Genomic DNA, 13,207 nt, shown 5'->3' with positions numbered 1-13,207 from the left:
GAGACAAATGTGATGACTATAAAAATATTGTATTTATCTGATCTTTTTTTTATACTTGTAATTTAATTTCTGATTGAACATTTTCAAATTAATCTCTGCGTCTCGAACGGAAATGATAAGGACATTAGTGGCGCCACCTACCATTAATCTTATTACGTAACATTTTTCCTTGTGGATAAAAATCCGTATTTTTTATAAGCTCCAGACAGCTCCAGATGTAACATGTGTATCTATAGTATATTGAGATAATATGAATGTTTTTTCCTTGTAATAACGCACAACGTGCGATTACGTTTCATGAAATTACAAATGCTTTCATGAATTTTATGATATATCGAACATAATTTTTTGAAAAAAAGTTACAAATAAAACAATACTTTTTTGTTATGTTTAATAATATGACAATTATATTCCTGAGCAAATACTTAAAAACTTATCGATTGTTGAAGCTTCACGATCTGAAATGATGACACTACGTTTGTTTGACAATCAGGTAAAATTGCACATGCAGAAATTATTTTTACACAAAAGATTATTACTATGATTGTTTTATGTTACACATGACTTATACGTTATATCCCCAACAACTATTAAATTATATATTATTATTTATCTTTTAGGATTATTCGACGTTAGATGCTATACCAAACATATGTATGGAGAATTGCGAGATAGGGAACTATGACTATTTGGAAAAGTGCATCGATAATCTTGAAAATAAAGATTCTGGGATCAGTTCATCAGCCATACCTACAAATACCACTGACATTGATTTACAAGACAACTTGGATGATGTTAATTTGAATAACATTGATTTTCATTTCATGAAAATTGAAAACTTATTCTTGCAAAATGCTGAAGAATATAAACCTTGTACAAAGAGCAAAGAAATAAAACAAGAAAAATCATCAGAAGTTAATATTTCATGCTCGATTAGAAATTTTGACACAGTGAATCTAGACTGCAATACTTTTTCATGCAATTTAAGCAAAGAATCAGGTGATATAACAACTATTAACAAGAATGAATCTGATACATTTAACAAAGATTTAACAATTCAGTGTTCAGAAAAAAAGCCAATAATAGAGAATTATAATTATTCTATCAAACTTCACAAAAAAAATAATAAGCATATATATTCTAATGTAAATGAAGATAACAATTGTATAAATCAAAATGTCATATCAAAGTTAAAACATGGAATTAGAGTTGATAATCTTTCCCTAAAGCCATCAGATGGAAATGAACAAGTTCAAAAGTGTGAACAATGTCTAATGACATTTAGATATAAGAGACACTTGGATCGTCACTTGGAAGGTCATCAAAAAAATAATTGTTCTCATTGTGATGAGAAATTTGCTAGACGGAAGCATCTAGAGGTTCATTTATTTCGTGTGCACGGAGAAAGAGTGGTCAGACATGCTTATTTGTGTGATGTGTGTCCCAAAAGTTTTCCTAAACGTATTCTCTTAAATCGCCATAGAGCAAAACATAGCTATCAAAATGGTAAAGTCTGTTCTGAATGTGGAGAAATGCTAAATGCAGATATAGATAAAAAAGAGCACGAGGAAAATCACTGTAAAAAGAGACAATTTAAATGTCAACAATGTTTGCAAACATTCAGTATCAAACAGACATATTTGTCCCATATTCAAAATCACAATAATTATAAATGTCCAAATTGTAATGTCAGTTTTGCGTCAAAAAAAAAGGCACGCGAGCATTTTAAGGCAATTCATGTACCAAAGTTAAACAAGTCAGAATCGACAAATAATAGTGGTAAATATATCAAAAAATTTTTAAACATTAAAATAAAAAATCTATCTTCTCTCTTATCATTTATCATCTAATAATTTTATGTTATAGGTCCATATTTTTGTGATAATTGCAGACATACATTTGTCAAGAAGGACGACTATTCTCGCCACTTGGAATCTACATTACATCTAAATAAAATTAACAGGGACACCCCTATACGAGCCATATTTTCATGCGCTATCTGTTTGAAAAAATTATTCACACAAAGAGCCCTGGATCAACACATCAGACGTATTCATAAGGGCGAAAAGCGATTCGTGTGTAATATATATGGATGCACATTTCAATGTGCTAGAAGGACAGATTTGGATAGACATAAACAACTGCATGTAGAAGAGCGAAACATCGTATGCGAACATTGCGGCAAGACATTCACAAGCATCAGTATTCTTAAGGATCATGTGCTTTATGTTCATAGTAAAGAGCGACAATTTATTTGCGAGGTGTGCGGTAAAGCATTCAAAAGAAACAGTTTACTTAAAAGGCATAAATTGTCACACGAACAACATCGGCCGTTTGTCTGTATGCAATGCAACACCGCATTTAAACGCTCGCATCATCTCACTCGTCACATGGAAACTTGTCACAAAATTACACTAGAAAAAAAGAAAAAGGTAAATACTTTTTCAAATATAAATGTAATCTCACTTTATTTTCATATATTTATCTGTATATATCTAATACAATTATGATTACGAACACAGGTAGTAAAACTCATGAAAACGGAAGATGGTCATCTTGTGCCAATGCCGGAAAAACCAAACAAATTAGACTGTAATAAAGTGAAAACTGAAAAAGAGTGTGAATCAATTGCAGAGAACAAGAAGAAAGATTGCTCAATTACAAATATAGATGAACAAGTTATAAATGTTGATTCACCATTGAAAATACAGCCATTGTCAAATTCTGAAGAAAACTCTGAATGCTCAAGTTTATCAGCAGAACTTACGAATTTATCTGTTATCGATTCCATTCCGCAGGTTCTTTCATTAGTAGATGTAAATACAGGACAAGTACTTACTGTGGAAGTCGCCAATCCGGAATTTTTATCTACCAATGAGTTAATTGATCAATTTGGAACAAATTGCAGTGAAATATTAAATTTACCGGATTATCAAGATATAGAATTTCACAATCTTTTAAATACCGATCAAACGTATTGCACAAACGTATCGGAAGATAACACAAATTATTCGGAAATATCGTTAGAAAATATTGAAGGTTCGTTCTCGCTTATAAACAGTAATGATAAAATGGAAATAACAGAAAGTTATTTAATAAACGAATTTTCACCGTTTCTTAATATTTAAAGATTTGAAGAATAAAAGAATATGTATACTTTAAATATACAGTTTGCATTTGCTCATATTTCAGGTATATATTAAATACTAATACAAAAATATTATTACTTTTTTATCGTTAACATGTTAAGGATGTTATTAAATTTTATAAAATATAATATATTTTTTGTCACAAATTTATTTAATCTAACATTACATAGGAAATCTCGTTTTTGAAGATCTATAAAAATATGTATTCTCTGAAACAAAATAGAAAAGATTTCACTTACCTACCTCATACATGAAATAAGAAAATCTCTTAATTCTATTTTTAAAGTTGTCATTATGTTATACATATGTATAAATTTGATTTAAAATGTGTATAAGATGTTTTTTTTTTCATATTTTATAAAAGCGAAAAATGTATAGAGCGTAATATATATGTGTGTACATATGACATTATATATTTTTTATTTAATTTTATAGTATTAAATGGTTATTTATGTATGAGATTATTTTCAAAATATATAAAAAAGAAAATATATCAATATGAAATTTAACTCTCAACCATTTTTTAATATATAAATAACATATATAAATTTCATATGTATAATTTATTTATTCGAGCTAAATTGATTTGGAAAAATATATAGAATAAAAATTATATAAAAATAACTAGTCTAATTTTGTACATTAAAATATAAGTGGAGATTGTGTAAAGAAATTGAAAAGTTTTATTCAGGTTTGCTGTATTAGGATTAAAAGAAATATATATATACACATAGAACTGTATATAATATAGCAATAGAACTGTATATAAAACTATATCATTTATATTTTTCTTCTAATATGTTAACATTTTGTAAACTTTAATCATGTATTATAAAGAAAACTGCATTTTGTAAACTTTAATCATGTATTATAAAATCGTAATATATACAGTATAAATGTATTTCTATTTAACTATGTATCACAAGCACCTTAGAAATCACCTCGCCTAATTATTAAATATTTACAATGTAAAAAATGTAAATTGTCTTAATAAACGATATATATATAATCAAAGGTCAAATATTTTTTGCATTTTCATTTATTAAATATGCTTATATTAGGTATATAATATTTTATATATGTATATATGTTATAGTTAAAAATATTTAGAAAGAACGAATACATATTACTTTACAGATTAAATATTCTATTTCCTTAAATAAACAAAAAGCTTATCATTTTTCACCATGTATTATTTGTGTAATTTGTCTTTATTAATTTTCATCACATATTATTCATAATTTTATTTTTTAATTAAAAAAAAATTTTTTAATTACAAAAAGTTGATACTTATAAAAAGTTAATATGATACTATATAGTGCCAACTCCCCTTTATTCTGTTTTTTTAAACATAAAGAATTTAATAATATTTCACATTAACTGATATCTTTATTTGTACCTTTTTTTCATGAAATAAATCTGTGAACAAATATGCTGACAGCAGCAACAGATGCTGCCCCAACTAATGTCCATAAAATTCCCTTAGTAAACTTTTTTTTATCATCTGCTTTCACATTCTTTGATGAATTTTTAGTATCTTCAACTACACCTAACATTTTACGATATAAGTGCTTTTCTTTTTTTGCATCCTTTGAAAGTTTATCTTTCAAAGTTATTAATTCTGTAGTACATATTTTCATTTCTGGATTTAATCTTTGCATTTCTGTGAAGATTGCATAAGCTTTTGCATATTCCCCTTTGAGTCTCAATATTGTTCCTACAATACACATATGCAATATACATATATTTAAATTTATTTATATAAAATATAATCAAGAATATATAGTTTATTTAAAAAAAAAAACTAAATATATAAATATAATAAATACGAAGATTAGAATTTTTGCACTACCTTTCCTAAATAATGCTTTGACATTTTGTGGTTGACATCTCAAAACATGTTCCACATTTTCTAAAGCTGCATCATAGGCTTCTGTTTTAATCAATGCAGCTGCTAAATTATTGTGTACTTTTATGCGATCCTCTAGTAAAATTTGTAACTCAGCATCGCTAAATGAGTCTTCCTCCTCATTTTGATTTGTATTACTTTTTGCTGATGACAGATATTCTAACGCTTTCCGATAACATTGTATTGCAAAAGGCAACTCCATTCGAACAAACCACCAATTCCCGCGTTCACGTTTTTTATTGCTTTAGAAAAATAAATTCAATCATTCACAAAAAAAAAAGTTAAGTAAATCATCGAATTTTGTCCTTAAAGTTTTTAATCCAATATAAATCACCTTTATCATATAATTTTATAAGCAAATTATTACCTTATTTCTCTTCTTTGACTAATGCTTAATGTTTCTATCTCAGGCTCTAACTCTACTGCTTTCAATTCAACCATATATGTAATAGTGGCATCAGGTGGTATAGGTTTTTTTCCTTGCTTGCCATAAGCAAATCTAGGATCAACTATAATTTCAGCAACTTCATCTACATCCATCAATGCAATTGCTAAGTCTAATCCCTGTAATTTAAATAGTATTAATATTGTTACAAATTAAATATTAACAAACAATAATATATATAATACCTGTATCACTTCCATATCTCCCAATTGTATCACAAGATTTTCATATTCTTCTACTATGTTACTATCCTCAAGTTTTCCAGTAATGTTTAATGTACATATTTCACCTCTGTTTGGTCGTGTTCCATCTTTGCCTTTTTTTATAATTTTCTTTTTCAATTGACCGTTACCCAATATATCTACCCACTCATCCACAAGATGATCATTTAAAGAAGCTTTTGTCATAGGATCCTCAGTATCAATATTAAAATTTAATTCCTCACGAATAAAATCAGCCTGTGTTCCTTCTTGTTGCATCATACTCTCGTCCATCTTAAACAAAAATATTTTTATTTTAATTATTTAAAAATCCTACTTATTATAGTCATAAATTAGAATTTAATTAAACTTAACAGAAAAACGATTCACGATTTCTTGCTTGTGACATTATAATCCAATATAATTATAAGTCTTGATAATATAGAGTTAAAATTTTTTCCAATTATAATGGATTTTTTTAATGGTCTTGATACATATAAAAATAAAGCATAAAATATACAACGCATTGTAAATAAATTATACAAACATTGTAAATATACAAAAATTGTAAATAATTTGTACAATCTTCTATAAATAATTTATATTATCTTTTATAGAATTATGTGATATGATGAACTTAATTTATTCAGTTTTAATTATTTTTGATTTATAGGTTATTTAAAATTCTAAATATACTTGATATTTTCTAGGCTCGATATACATTGAAAATAAATATTGTAGGAGAGAAGTTTACTTCTTATTTATTACGTTAAGTTTTATGCAAAGGTAACGAATACGATGATGAATAAGCAATAATGCAAAGATGTTATTTAATGTGTTCACAGAGCGATTAGATGGATTTAAATCGTACTTTATGAAATATAATTGACAATAGGATAAAAATCGTACCTCTTTCTGTGGGAATTTATCAACAGACATTGGAAATGCAATTTGTCACGCAAGATTGAAAATGATAAAGAATAAAACTGAACAAGACTAAATCACTTAAGAAGTCAGGACTCAGGAAGTTACTGGAAAGTTACACTGGAAGACATTGAATCTCGCGCACGCGTAGAAATTGCTTGAATCTCAGAACCAACTCAGAATTTTAGTATTCAAATTTTTCTCACTTTAATCCTATATCACAATCTGACGTTTAGATTTCTTGAAAACTGTCGAGACAGGTAATAATAATAATTGACGATTGTCTTGTAAAATTATACGCTAATTTTTTCCTGTTTAATAAATAAAAAAAGAATTGAAAAATTATTTTATGCAGAAAAAGAATTTATCTCAGAACTTTTTATCAGATGAAAATTGAAATATTAATTTATAATATATTATTAAAATATTTTACTTACAAATATTTTACTTTAAAATTCTGTTGGATTTTTTTTATTCCGAATAAAGTTTAACAAAATTAAAAAAGAATAGCATTTGTGAAAATTAAAATACGTGCTCGACTCTCATAAAGATCTCATTTCAACATTATTATCAATATTCATAATTAGTATTAATCTCATTAGACAATCGATTATCGTTCCCGCCTATCGATAATTTTCAAGAGATTTGAATGCCAGATTTATTGATAAAATTAAATCGAAAGGAAAGTTTGATTACTCAAATTTCGAATATCAAACCAATACTGCTTGGTGCTGGAATTAGCAGTCGTTCAAAAAGATCCAGATTAACGAGACACGCGGAAATATCGGATTATAATTTCTTTTCAAGCAGAAATGAACCCTTACCAATTTTTTTACCTCCATGGACCCCCGTCACGCTCCTTTCACTGTACCAATGAAACCGACCAATCGGGTGCTCCCACATTTCACAAGTCCACGTCCGCGCATCTCGATTCGCATCCGGTAGCGGTCCCGGCTCTGACAGGCCGCCACAAAGGATCAGTGATCGAGGGGTCTTTGTTCGCGCAGTTTGACGTATCATGAAACTGCTGCTGTTTCTGCTGGGCCTGGTGGCCGCGGTTTCCTGCGGGAACGGGCCGAAAGTCACTGACAAGGTATGGGATTCCGAAAGTGCAATCTTTGAAACAACCGATGTAATTTCGTGAAAAGAACCAGAACAATGAATACGTGGCATATTTTATTCTTTACTTCGGTTTTGTACAAATGGAAAGAGTCTCGGAACCAACAATGCCTCTTCTCTCGAGACTTGTCAAGAAACCTCAATAAATGTGTCGATTAACATCGATAAGTAAAAAAGCCAAATTGAATTTTCAGGTATGGTTCGACATCAAAATCGGCGGTGCCGATGCGGGAAGAATTGAAATCGGTCTCTTTGGTAAAACCGTCCCAAAGACGGTCAAGAATTTCGTGGAACTCGCCAAGAAACCAGAGGGTGAGGGATACAAAGGCAGCTTATTCCACAGAGTAATCAAAGATTTCATGATCCAAGGAGGAGACTTCACAAGGGGAGATGGAACTGGAGGTTCAGTATACTTTTCTGTTTTATTTATTATTTAGTTAAGCTGATTAAGTTATTGCCTTTGTTGTATGACAAATTTTTTTAATGTGTTTGATCAGCTACAAAATAGAAAATAGAGATTCAAGGAATTTCTATCCTGCAGCCAATTCAATATGCTTAAAAAAATTTGTTGTCTGACAAATGTAATATGAGCTTTAGTATACATATATCTTATATATAAATATCTGAGTGTTTTTATTGATTTGTGTTATTCATCAGGTCGCAGTATCTATGGAGAGCGTTTTGCAGATGAGAACTTCAAGCTAAAGCACTATGGTGCTGGATGGTTATCTATGGCCAATGCTGGCAAAGATACTAATGGATCTCAATTCTTTATCACAGTTAAGCAAACACCATGGCTTGATGGTAAACATGTTGTTTTTGGTAAAATAGTCAAAGGAATGGTATGTAAAAATACAAAGTACATCTATGCATTATGATAATCTGTCAAAATATAATTTTTCACTTATTCATGGAATTATATTCTTATATTACAGAGTGTAGTACGTAAAATTGAGCAAACAAGCACAGATCCGAGAGATAGACCACAGAAGGATATTGTTATTGCTGACAGTGGCGCAGAGACTGTAGCAGAGCCATTTAGCGTATCTAAAGAGGATGCTACCGATTAAATGTCAGTGTTCATTAATAGATCACACTATTATTTATGGTCAGTCTGATTTTATACAAAACGATTTCTTTAAATTATGATCTCTATCTTCATTAATCGGCTTTTTTTTTGAAAGTATGAACAATGGCATACAATCTCGATCTCTCTGTTGTGATGCTCAACTGTTTAACAACAATCAATTGGTTTAGCAATAGAAGATGCCATATCAACAGTAATTGTAAAAAACAATACAGCATTTTTTTAATAATCAAAATATTAAAGCGATTGGTATATTGTAGAGTAATTTGTCATAGAAATGATTATTTCTATTCCAATTGTTATAGCTATACTTACATTGCACAACAAATTTTATACATATGTAAGATTTTCTACATTCACGAATAAATATAAGTTGTTTGAAGTATATGTATTATATTTTGTTTTTACATAAATTTATTTTATCGTATACTCCATCACATTAATCCCATATAGACATACATTTACTTAGAAAGTACGGTTTCGGATACGTGGGATCGACGTGACATTTTATTGTTTGGAATCCCTTTCTAAAGGAAAGGAATATTATCGATATAAGGCTCGAAGAATGCGTTCCTTTTCCTGATGCTGATTGACTATTATACTTGTGTGCTTATGTTGCTTCATTCACTATTTTTCTCAGCTGTTAATCAGCGAAAAAAAGATATATTTTTTTTTAGATTATTATAATAATATTTTATTACATAGTAGAAAGAATTGAATAGCGCGTGCTTTGCAATGTTTCAGGGTATACAAAATCTTTTGCTCGAGAAGTTATCAGATTGAAGCACATACATGCACATATACAGGGTGTCTCAGACCACCCGTACACCTTTTTTAAAATGAAAATAAATAGCTTTTATCAAAAATCGCGAACAATTTTTAAGTAAATCGGGTACGCTCTATCAAATGGTGATATTTTCAACTTTTGATTTCGACCGGAAATACGCCATACTGATCGGAAGTTGAATTTTTTTAGGGGAACATGATACTTTTTATTACAGATTCGAATTGTACGTGAAAAAATAAGAAACTTTGTATCAACCGTATTTTCTAAAAGTGTCTGTCAATTTTAAAATTGAAGTTCATTATTTCATCAGTTACTTTCAAGGTCAATTTTAAGATTGACAGACACTTTTAGAAAAAACGGTTGATACAAAAGTTTCTTATTTTTTCACGTACAATTCGAATCTGTAATAAAAAGTATCATGTTCCCCTAAAAAAATTCAACCCGATCCGGATGGCGTATTTCCGGTCGGAATCAAAAGTTGAAAATATCACCATTTGATAGAGCGTACCCGATTTATTTAAAAATTGTTCGCGATTTTTGATAAAAGCCACTTATTTTCATTTTAAAAGGGATGTACGGGTGGTCTGGGACACCCTGTGTATGTATACATACATGACATTCCCTTGTGCACGTGACGCATGCCCATTGACATTTGAATATTCAGAGATCAATGCGCATGCTTGAGAATCCACTGGCTGTCATTCAAGCGTTCCTTTACTTTTTCTCAATTTTATATCGAACAATTAAAATAAAATATGTTGCCAAGGAGACAAATACATTCTATGTATAAATGGATTAAAAGGCTAAATGGCAATCCTTCACAGCGATTTCTTTCATCTAATACTGAAACAGAAGTAAAAGTGCGGTGAGTAATTAGGTTATGAAAGATATTTACATGTGAAGATGTAAATAATACTTATGTTGCTGCTCCCAATAAATAAATAAATAAATATATATATATATATATATATATATAGAGAGAGAGAGAGAGAGAGAGAGTGCCTAAATAACCATAATTGGACTAAACTGGTTGAAGGCACATTAAATATTCAAAAAAAAAAAAAAAAAAATATATATATATATATATATATATATCACATTTAGTTTCAGAAATATATTATGCTCTGATACATGCATAAAATATTCTAATTGATTCATTAATCCTATTTCTTCTCTCTGACAATTTCAGGAAGAAATGGAGATCCATCGTGGGCTTGGAAATTCATGCTCAGATTGCAACAGAGTCAAAGTTATTTTCTAGCGCATCCACGAATTTTGTCAGTGCCATCAATTCGTGTGTCTCATTTTTCGATTGCGCCACACCAGGAACGCTACCTGTAAGTTACCGATAATTAATAAAAATTATCTAAATTGCTGTGATATGTATTAATTATTGTTGCAGATACAAATGTGTTGCAGGTATTGAACAGGAAATGCGTGGAAATGGCAGTGCTGACAGGCTTAGCGTTATCATGCCGATTGAACGAGACTTCTCTGTTTGAGAGAAAACACTACTTCTATGCAGATTTACCTGTGAATATCACAAGATTCAGTACTTTTTTTTTATATTTTATATCGACATGTTTAATATCATTTTAATTATTTAGGCAGGATTTCAAATCACTCAACAACGACAACCTATTGCTGTCGATGGTGAAATTAAATTTCATGTGTTCACTCCAGGAATACACAAGTCACCGTATTTGAAATCTTCTAAAATCAAGCAAATTCAATTGGAACAAGACAGTGGCAAGAGCTTGCACGATGAAAATATAGCAAGGTATTAATTAAATTAATTATATATATTTTTTTTTATTTTAGAAAATGATAAAAATTGTAGTATTCTAAATGACTTAATATTTTTGTAGAAGCTTAATTGATCTTAATCGTGCTGGAATGCCTTTGATGGAATTTGTGTTTGAGCCAGATTTGATTGATGGCGAAGAAGCAGCTGCACTTGTTAAGGAGCTTACGCTTATATTACAGTTATTGGGTGTCTGTAGTGGCAAAATGGAAGGTCATTTTTAAAATTATTTGGCTTTTGAGTTGATATTTGTAGGTATATATCACATTTTATTACTCTTATAAATTATAGAAGGAGCACTTCGTATCGATGCTAACGTTTCTGTAAGTAATCGAGACGACGATTTGGGTGTTCGAACGGAAATAAAAAATATCGGAAGTGTGCGTGCTGTTGCTGCCGCTGTTAAGTATGAAATAAATAGACAAATTTCTATCCTTGAAGCTGGTAATGAAATATTTAATGAGACACGCGCATGGAACGTGATAAACAAGACAACTATTCCCATGCGTGAAAAGGAAGAGAAAGAAGTAATGTATCATTTTCTTTTTTTATGCTATTGTTCTCAACAAATTGTTCTATCTTTGAAGTTATTATGAAAAACATTTACAGGATTATCGATTTATGCCTGAAACAAACTTGCCACCTTTACGTATACATGTCAGAGAAGATTTATCAAATGAAAACAATTTAGTCGATGCTGTAATATTAAAAAAACAATTGCCTGAATTGCCGGAACAGATACGTGAGAGATTAAGGAACGTTCTTCAGATATCTCCTGAAATAATTGTAGCTCTAATGGTAGGTTTCAGTGCACTACAATCAAATAAATATGTACAAAAGATGTTTTTAATATTTCGTATTTTTTTAGAGTGACTTAATATTGCTACAATTATTTGATAAAATAATAAGAAAAGATGGCAATCGTGATCCAAAATTGGTTGCAAAGTTTCTTGTCATGGATCTGTTGAATTTTCTTGATAGAAACAAACTTACAATTGAATTTTGGTAAGGCTCTTCATTTTATTTTAATTATATTTCTAATTGTATAAAATGCTCATCTAACAAATTTTTAGCATACCATATGCAGATTTTATTGGTCAATTGACTGATTTATTACAAAACAAAACAGTTAATTTAATAATAGCGAAGAAGATTTTGTGCGAAATAATATCTGATACAAAGAAATCCCCAAAAGAGGTATAATTTCATATTTCTTTCATATAAAAAATATATAATGCGAAAATTTCTTGTTAAATTTATGTGATTGTTTTTATTTCTTATATGCAGATTGTTGAAGAACATAATTGGTTCTTGATATCAGATGAAGAAGAACTAGAAAAAATGTGTTTAGAAATTATTGAGAAAAATCCGAAAATTGTATCAGGATATAAAAAAGGCAAGAAAAAATTATTTATTGCACTAATGGGACAAATGGTGAAAATCACTAACCAATGTGCAGATATGGCTCTTGTTGCAAACATTATGGAAAGATTATTAAAATCATAGTACATGCAGATTATATAAGATTGAGCAGATTTATAGAATTAGTTTCTATAGAGAAATATATTGTAAATATAAAATATATATAGCATATATTTGAGAATAAATAAAATCATAAAATAAAAATAAAATATGTAAATGTTTTATTACTTTATTAAAAGTTACTTACCTTTTAATAAATATATATGATGTAGTTGCTTAATCATATGTGATTCTTATATATAAATATTCAAAAGACATGTTACAATATGTATAAAACATGTATAGAAATTTTATTTTATTA

The 13,207-nt window shown here is 29.2% G+C and overlaps 4 protein-coding genes across 8 annotated transcripts; 3 read left to right on the top strand and 1 right to left on the bottom strand.

Moving 5' to 3' along the window:
- The first annotated feature begins 161 nt into the window (after positions 1-161).
- LOC145962728 (uncharacterized) lies at positions 162-4,097 on the top strand. The gene is made up of 4 exons (XM_083084016.1): positions 162-493; positions 621-1,779; positions 1,867-2,432; positions 2,523-4,097. Exons 1-4 carry the CDS (start codon positions 464-466, stop codon positions 3,126-3,128), a joined length of 2,361 nt encoding a protein of 786 aa, XP_082940142.1. The 5' UTR covers positions 162-463; the 3' UTR covers positions 3,129-4,097.
- Positions 4,094-6,858, bottom strand: LOC145962729 (peptidyl-prolyl cis-trans isomerase FKBP8). 2 transcript variants are annotated; one of them, XM_083084018.1, is made up of 5 exons: positions 6,079-6,181; positions 5,689-5,997; positions 5,426-5,622; positions 5,002-5,300; positions 4,094-4,866 (listed from the first exon to the last, which is right to left on the bottom strand). In XM_083084018.1, exons 2-5 carry the CDS (start codon positions 5,995-5,997, stop codon positions 4,556-4,558), a joined length of 1,116 nt encoding a protein of 371 aa, XP_082940144.1. In that variant the 5' UTR covers positions 6,079-6,181; the 3' UTR covers positions 4,094-4,555. The 2 variants fall into 2 exon arrangements, with proteins under 2 accessions (XP_082940144.1, XP_082940143.1); XM_083084017.1 differs by lacking the exon at positions 6,079-6,181 and adding an exon at positions 6,613-6,858 and having other exon boundaries at positions 4,101-4,866.
- Positions 6,859-7,553: 695 nt separating this feature from the next.
- Ppib (peptidylprolyl isomerase B (cyclophilin B)) lies at positions 7,554-9,220 on the top strand. Of its 2 annotated transcripts, XM_083084020.1 has the most exons (5): positions 7,554-7,720; positions 7,941-8,148; positions 8,404-8,588; positions 8,682-8,854; positions 8,931-9,220. In XM_083084020.1, the coding sequence occupies exons 1-4, from the start codon at positions 7,646-7,648 to the stop codon at positions 8,814-8,816; spliced, it is 603 nt and encodes a 200-aa protein (XP_082940146.1). In that variant the 5' UTR covers positions 7,554-7,645; the 3' UTR covers positions 8,817-8,854; positions 8,931-9,220. The 2 variants fall into 2 exon arrangements, with proteins under 2 accessions (XP_082940146.1, XP_082940145.1); XM_083084019.1 differs by having other exon boundaries at positions 8,682-9,220.
- Positions 9,221-10,244: 1,024 nt separating this feature from the next.
- On the top strand, positions 10,245-13,043 carry Gatb (glutamyl-tRNA(Gln) amidotransferase subunit B, mitochondrial). 3 transcript variants are annotated; one of them, XM_083084012.1, is made up of 10 exons: positions 10,245-10,485; positions 10,810-10,957; positions 11,040-11,153; positions 11,228-11,400; positions 11,489-11,637; positions 11,716-11,951; positions 12,034-12,222; positions 12,293-12,429; positions 12,498-12,621; positions 12,712-13,043. In XM_083084012.1, the coding sequence occupies exons 1-10, from the start codon at positions 10,376-10,378 to the stop codon at positions 12,928-12,930; spliced, it is 1,599 nt and encodes a 532-aa protein (XP_082940138.1). In that variant the 5' UTR covers positions 10,245-10,375; the 3' UTR covers positions 12,931-13,043. The 3 variants fall into 3 exon arrangements, with proteins under 3 accessions (XP_082940138.1, XP_082940140.1, XP_082940141.1); XM_083084014.1 differs by having other exon boundaries at positions 10,357-10,525; XM_083084015.1 differs by lacking the exon at positions 10,245-10,485 and having other exon boundaries at positions 10,817-10,957; positions 11,023-11,153; positions 12,712-13,041.
- The last annotated feature ends 164 nt before the right edge of the window (positions 13,044-13,207 follow it).

The sequence above is a fragment of the Camponotus vicinus genome, unplaced genomic scaffold (assembly GCF_025532165.1).
Source record: "Camponotus vicinus isolate PSW18456_S1 unplaced genomic scaffold, iyCamVici1.0 SCAF_12, whole genome shotgun sequence".
NCBI classification, from domain to species: Eukaryota; Metazoa; Arthropoda; class Insecta; order Hymenoptera; family Formicidae; genus Camponotus; species Camponotus vicinus.
This window is presented reverse-complemented; position numbering and strand designations above follow the sequence as displayed.

Coding starts and splice junctions, on each gene's coding strand:
- LOC145962728 (XM_083084016.1), top strand. CDS start 464: ATGATGACACTACGTTTGTTTGACAATCAG. Junction 494..620: donor TACGTTTGTTTGACAATCAG/GTAAAATTGCAC, acceptor TTTATCTTTTAG/GATTATTCGACGTTAGATGC. Junction 1,780..1,866: donor AGAATCGACAAATAATAGTG/GTAAATATATCA, acceptor TTTATGTTATAG/GTCCATATTTTTGTGATAAT.
- LOC145962729 (XM_083084017.1), bottom strand. CDS start 6,642: ATGTCTGTTGATAAATTCCCACAGAAAGAG. Junction 5,623..5,688: donor GAGATATGGAAGTGATACAG/GTATTATATATA, acceptor TTTAAATTACAG/GGATTAGACTTAGCAATTGC. Junction 5,301..5,425: donor AGTCAAAGAAGAGAAATAAG/GTAATAATTTGC, acceptor ATTTTTCTAAAG/CAATAAAAAACGTGAACGCG.
- Ppib (XM_083084020.1), top strand. CDS start 7,646: ATGAAACTGCTGCTGTTTCTGCTGGGCCTGGTGGCCGCGGTTTCCTGC. Junction 7,721..7,940: donor GGCCGAAAGTCACTGACAAG/GTATGGGATTCC, acceptor TTGAATTTTCAG/GTATGGTTCGACATCAAAAT. Junction 8,589..8,681: donor GTAAAATAGTCAAAGGAATG/GTATGTAAAAAT, acceptor CTTATATTACAG/AGTGTAGTACGTAAAATTGA.
- Gatb (XM_083084012.1), top strand. CDS start 10,376: ATGTTGCCAAGGAGACAAATACATTCTATGTATAAATGGATTAAAAGG. Junction 11,401..11,488: donor CACGATGAAAATATAGCAAG/GTATTAATTAAA, acceptor ATATTTTTGTAG/AAGCTTAATTGATCTTAATC. Junction 11,952..12,033: donor GTGAAAAGGAAGAGAAAGAA/GTAATGTATCAT, acceptor AAACATTTACAG/GATTATCGATTTATGCCTGA.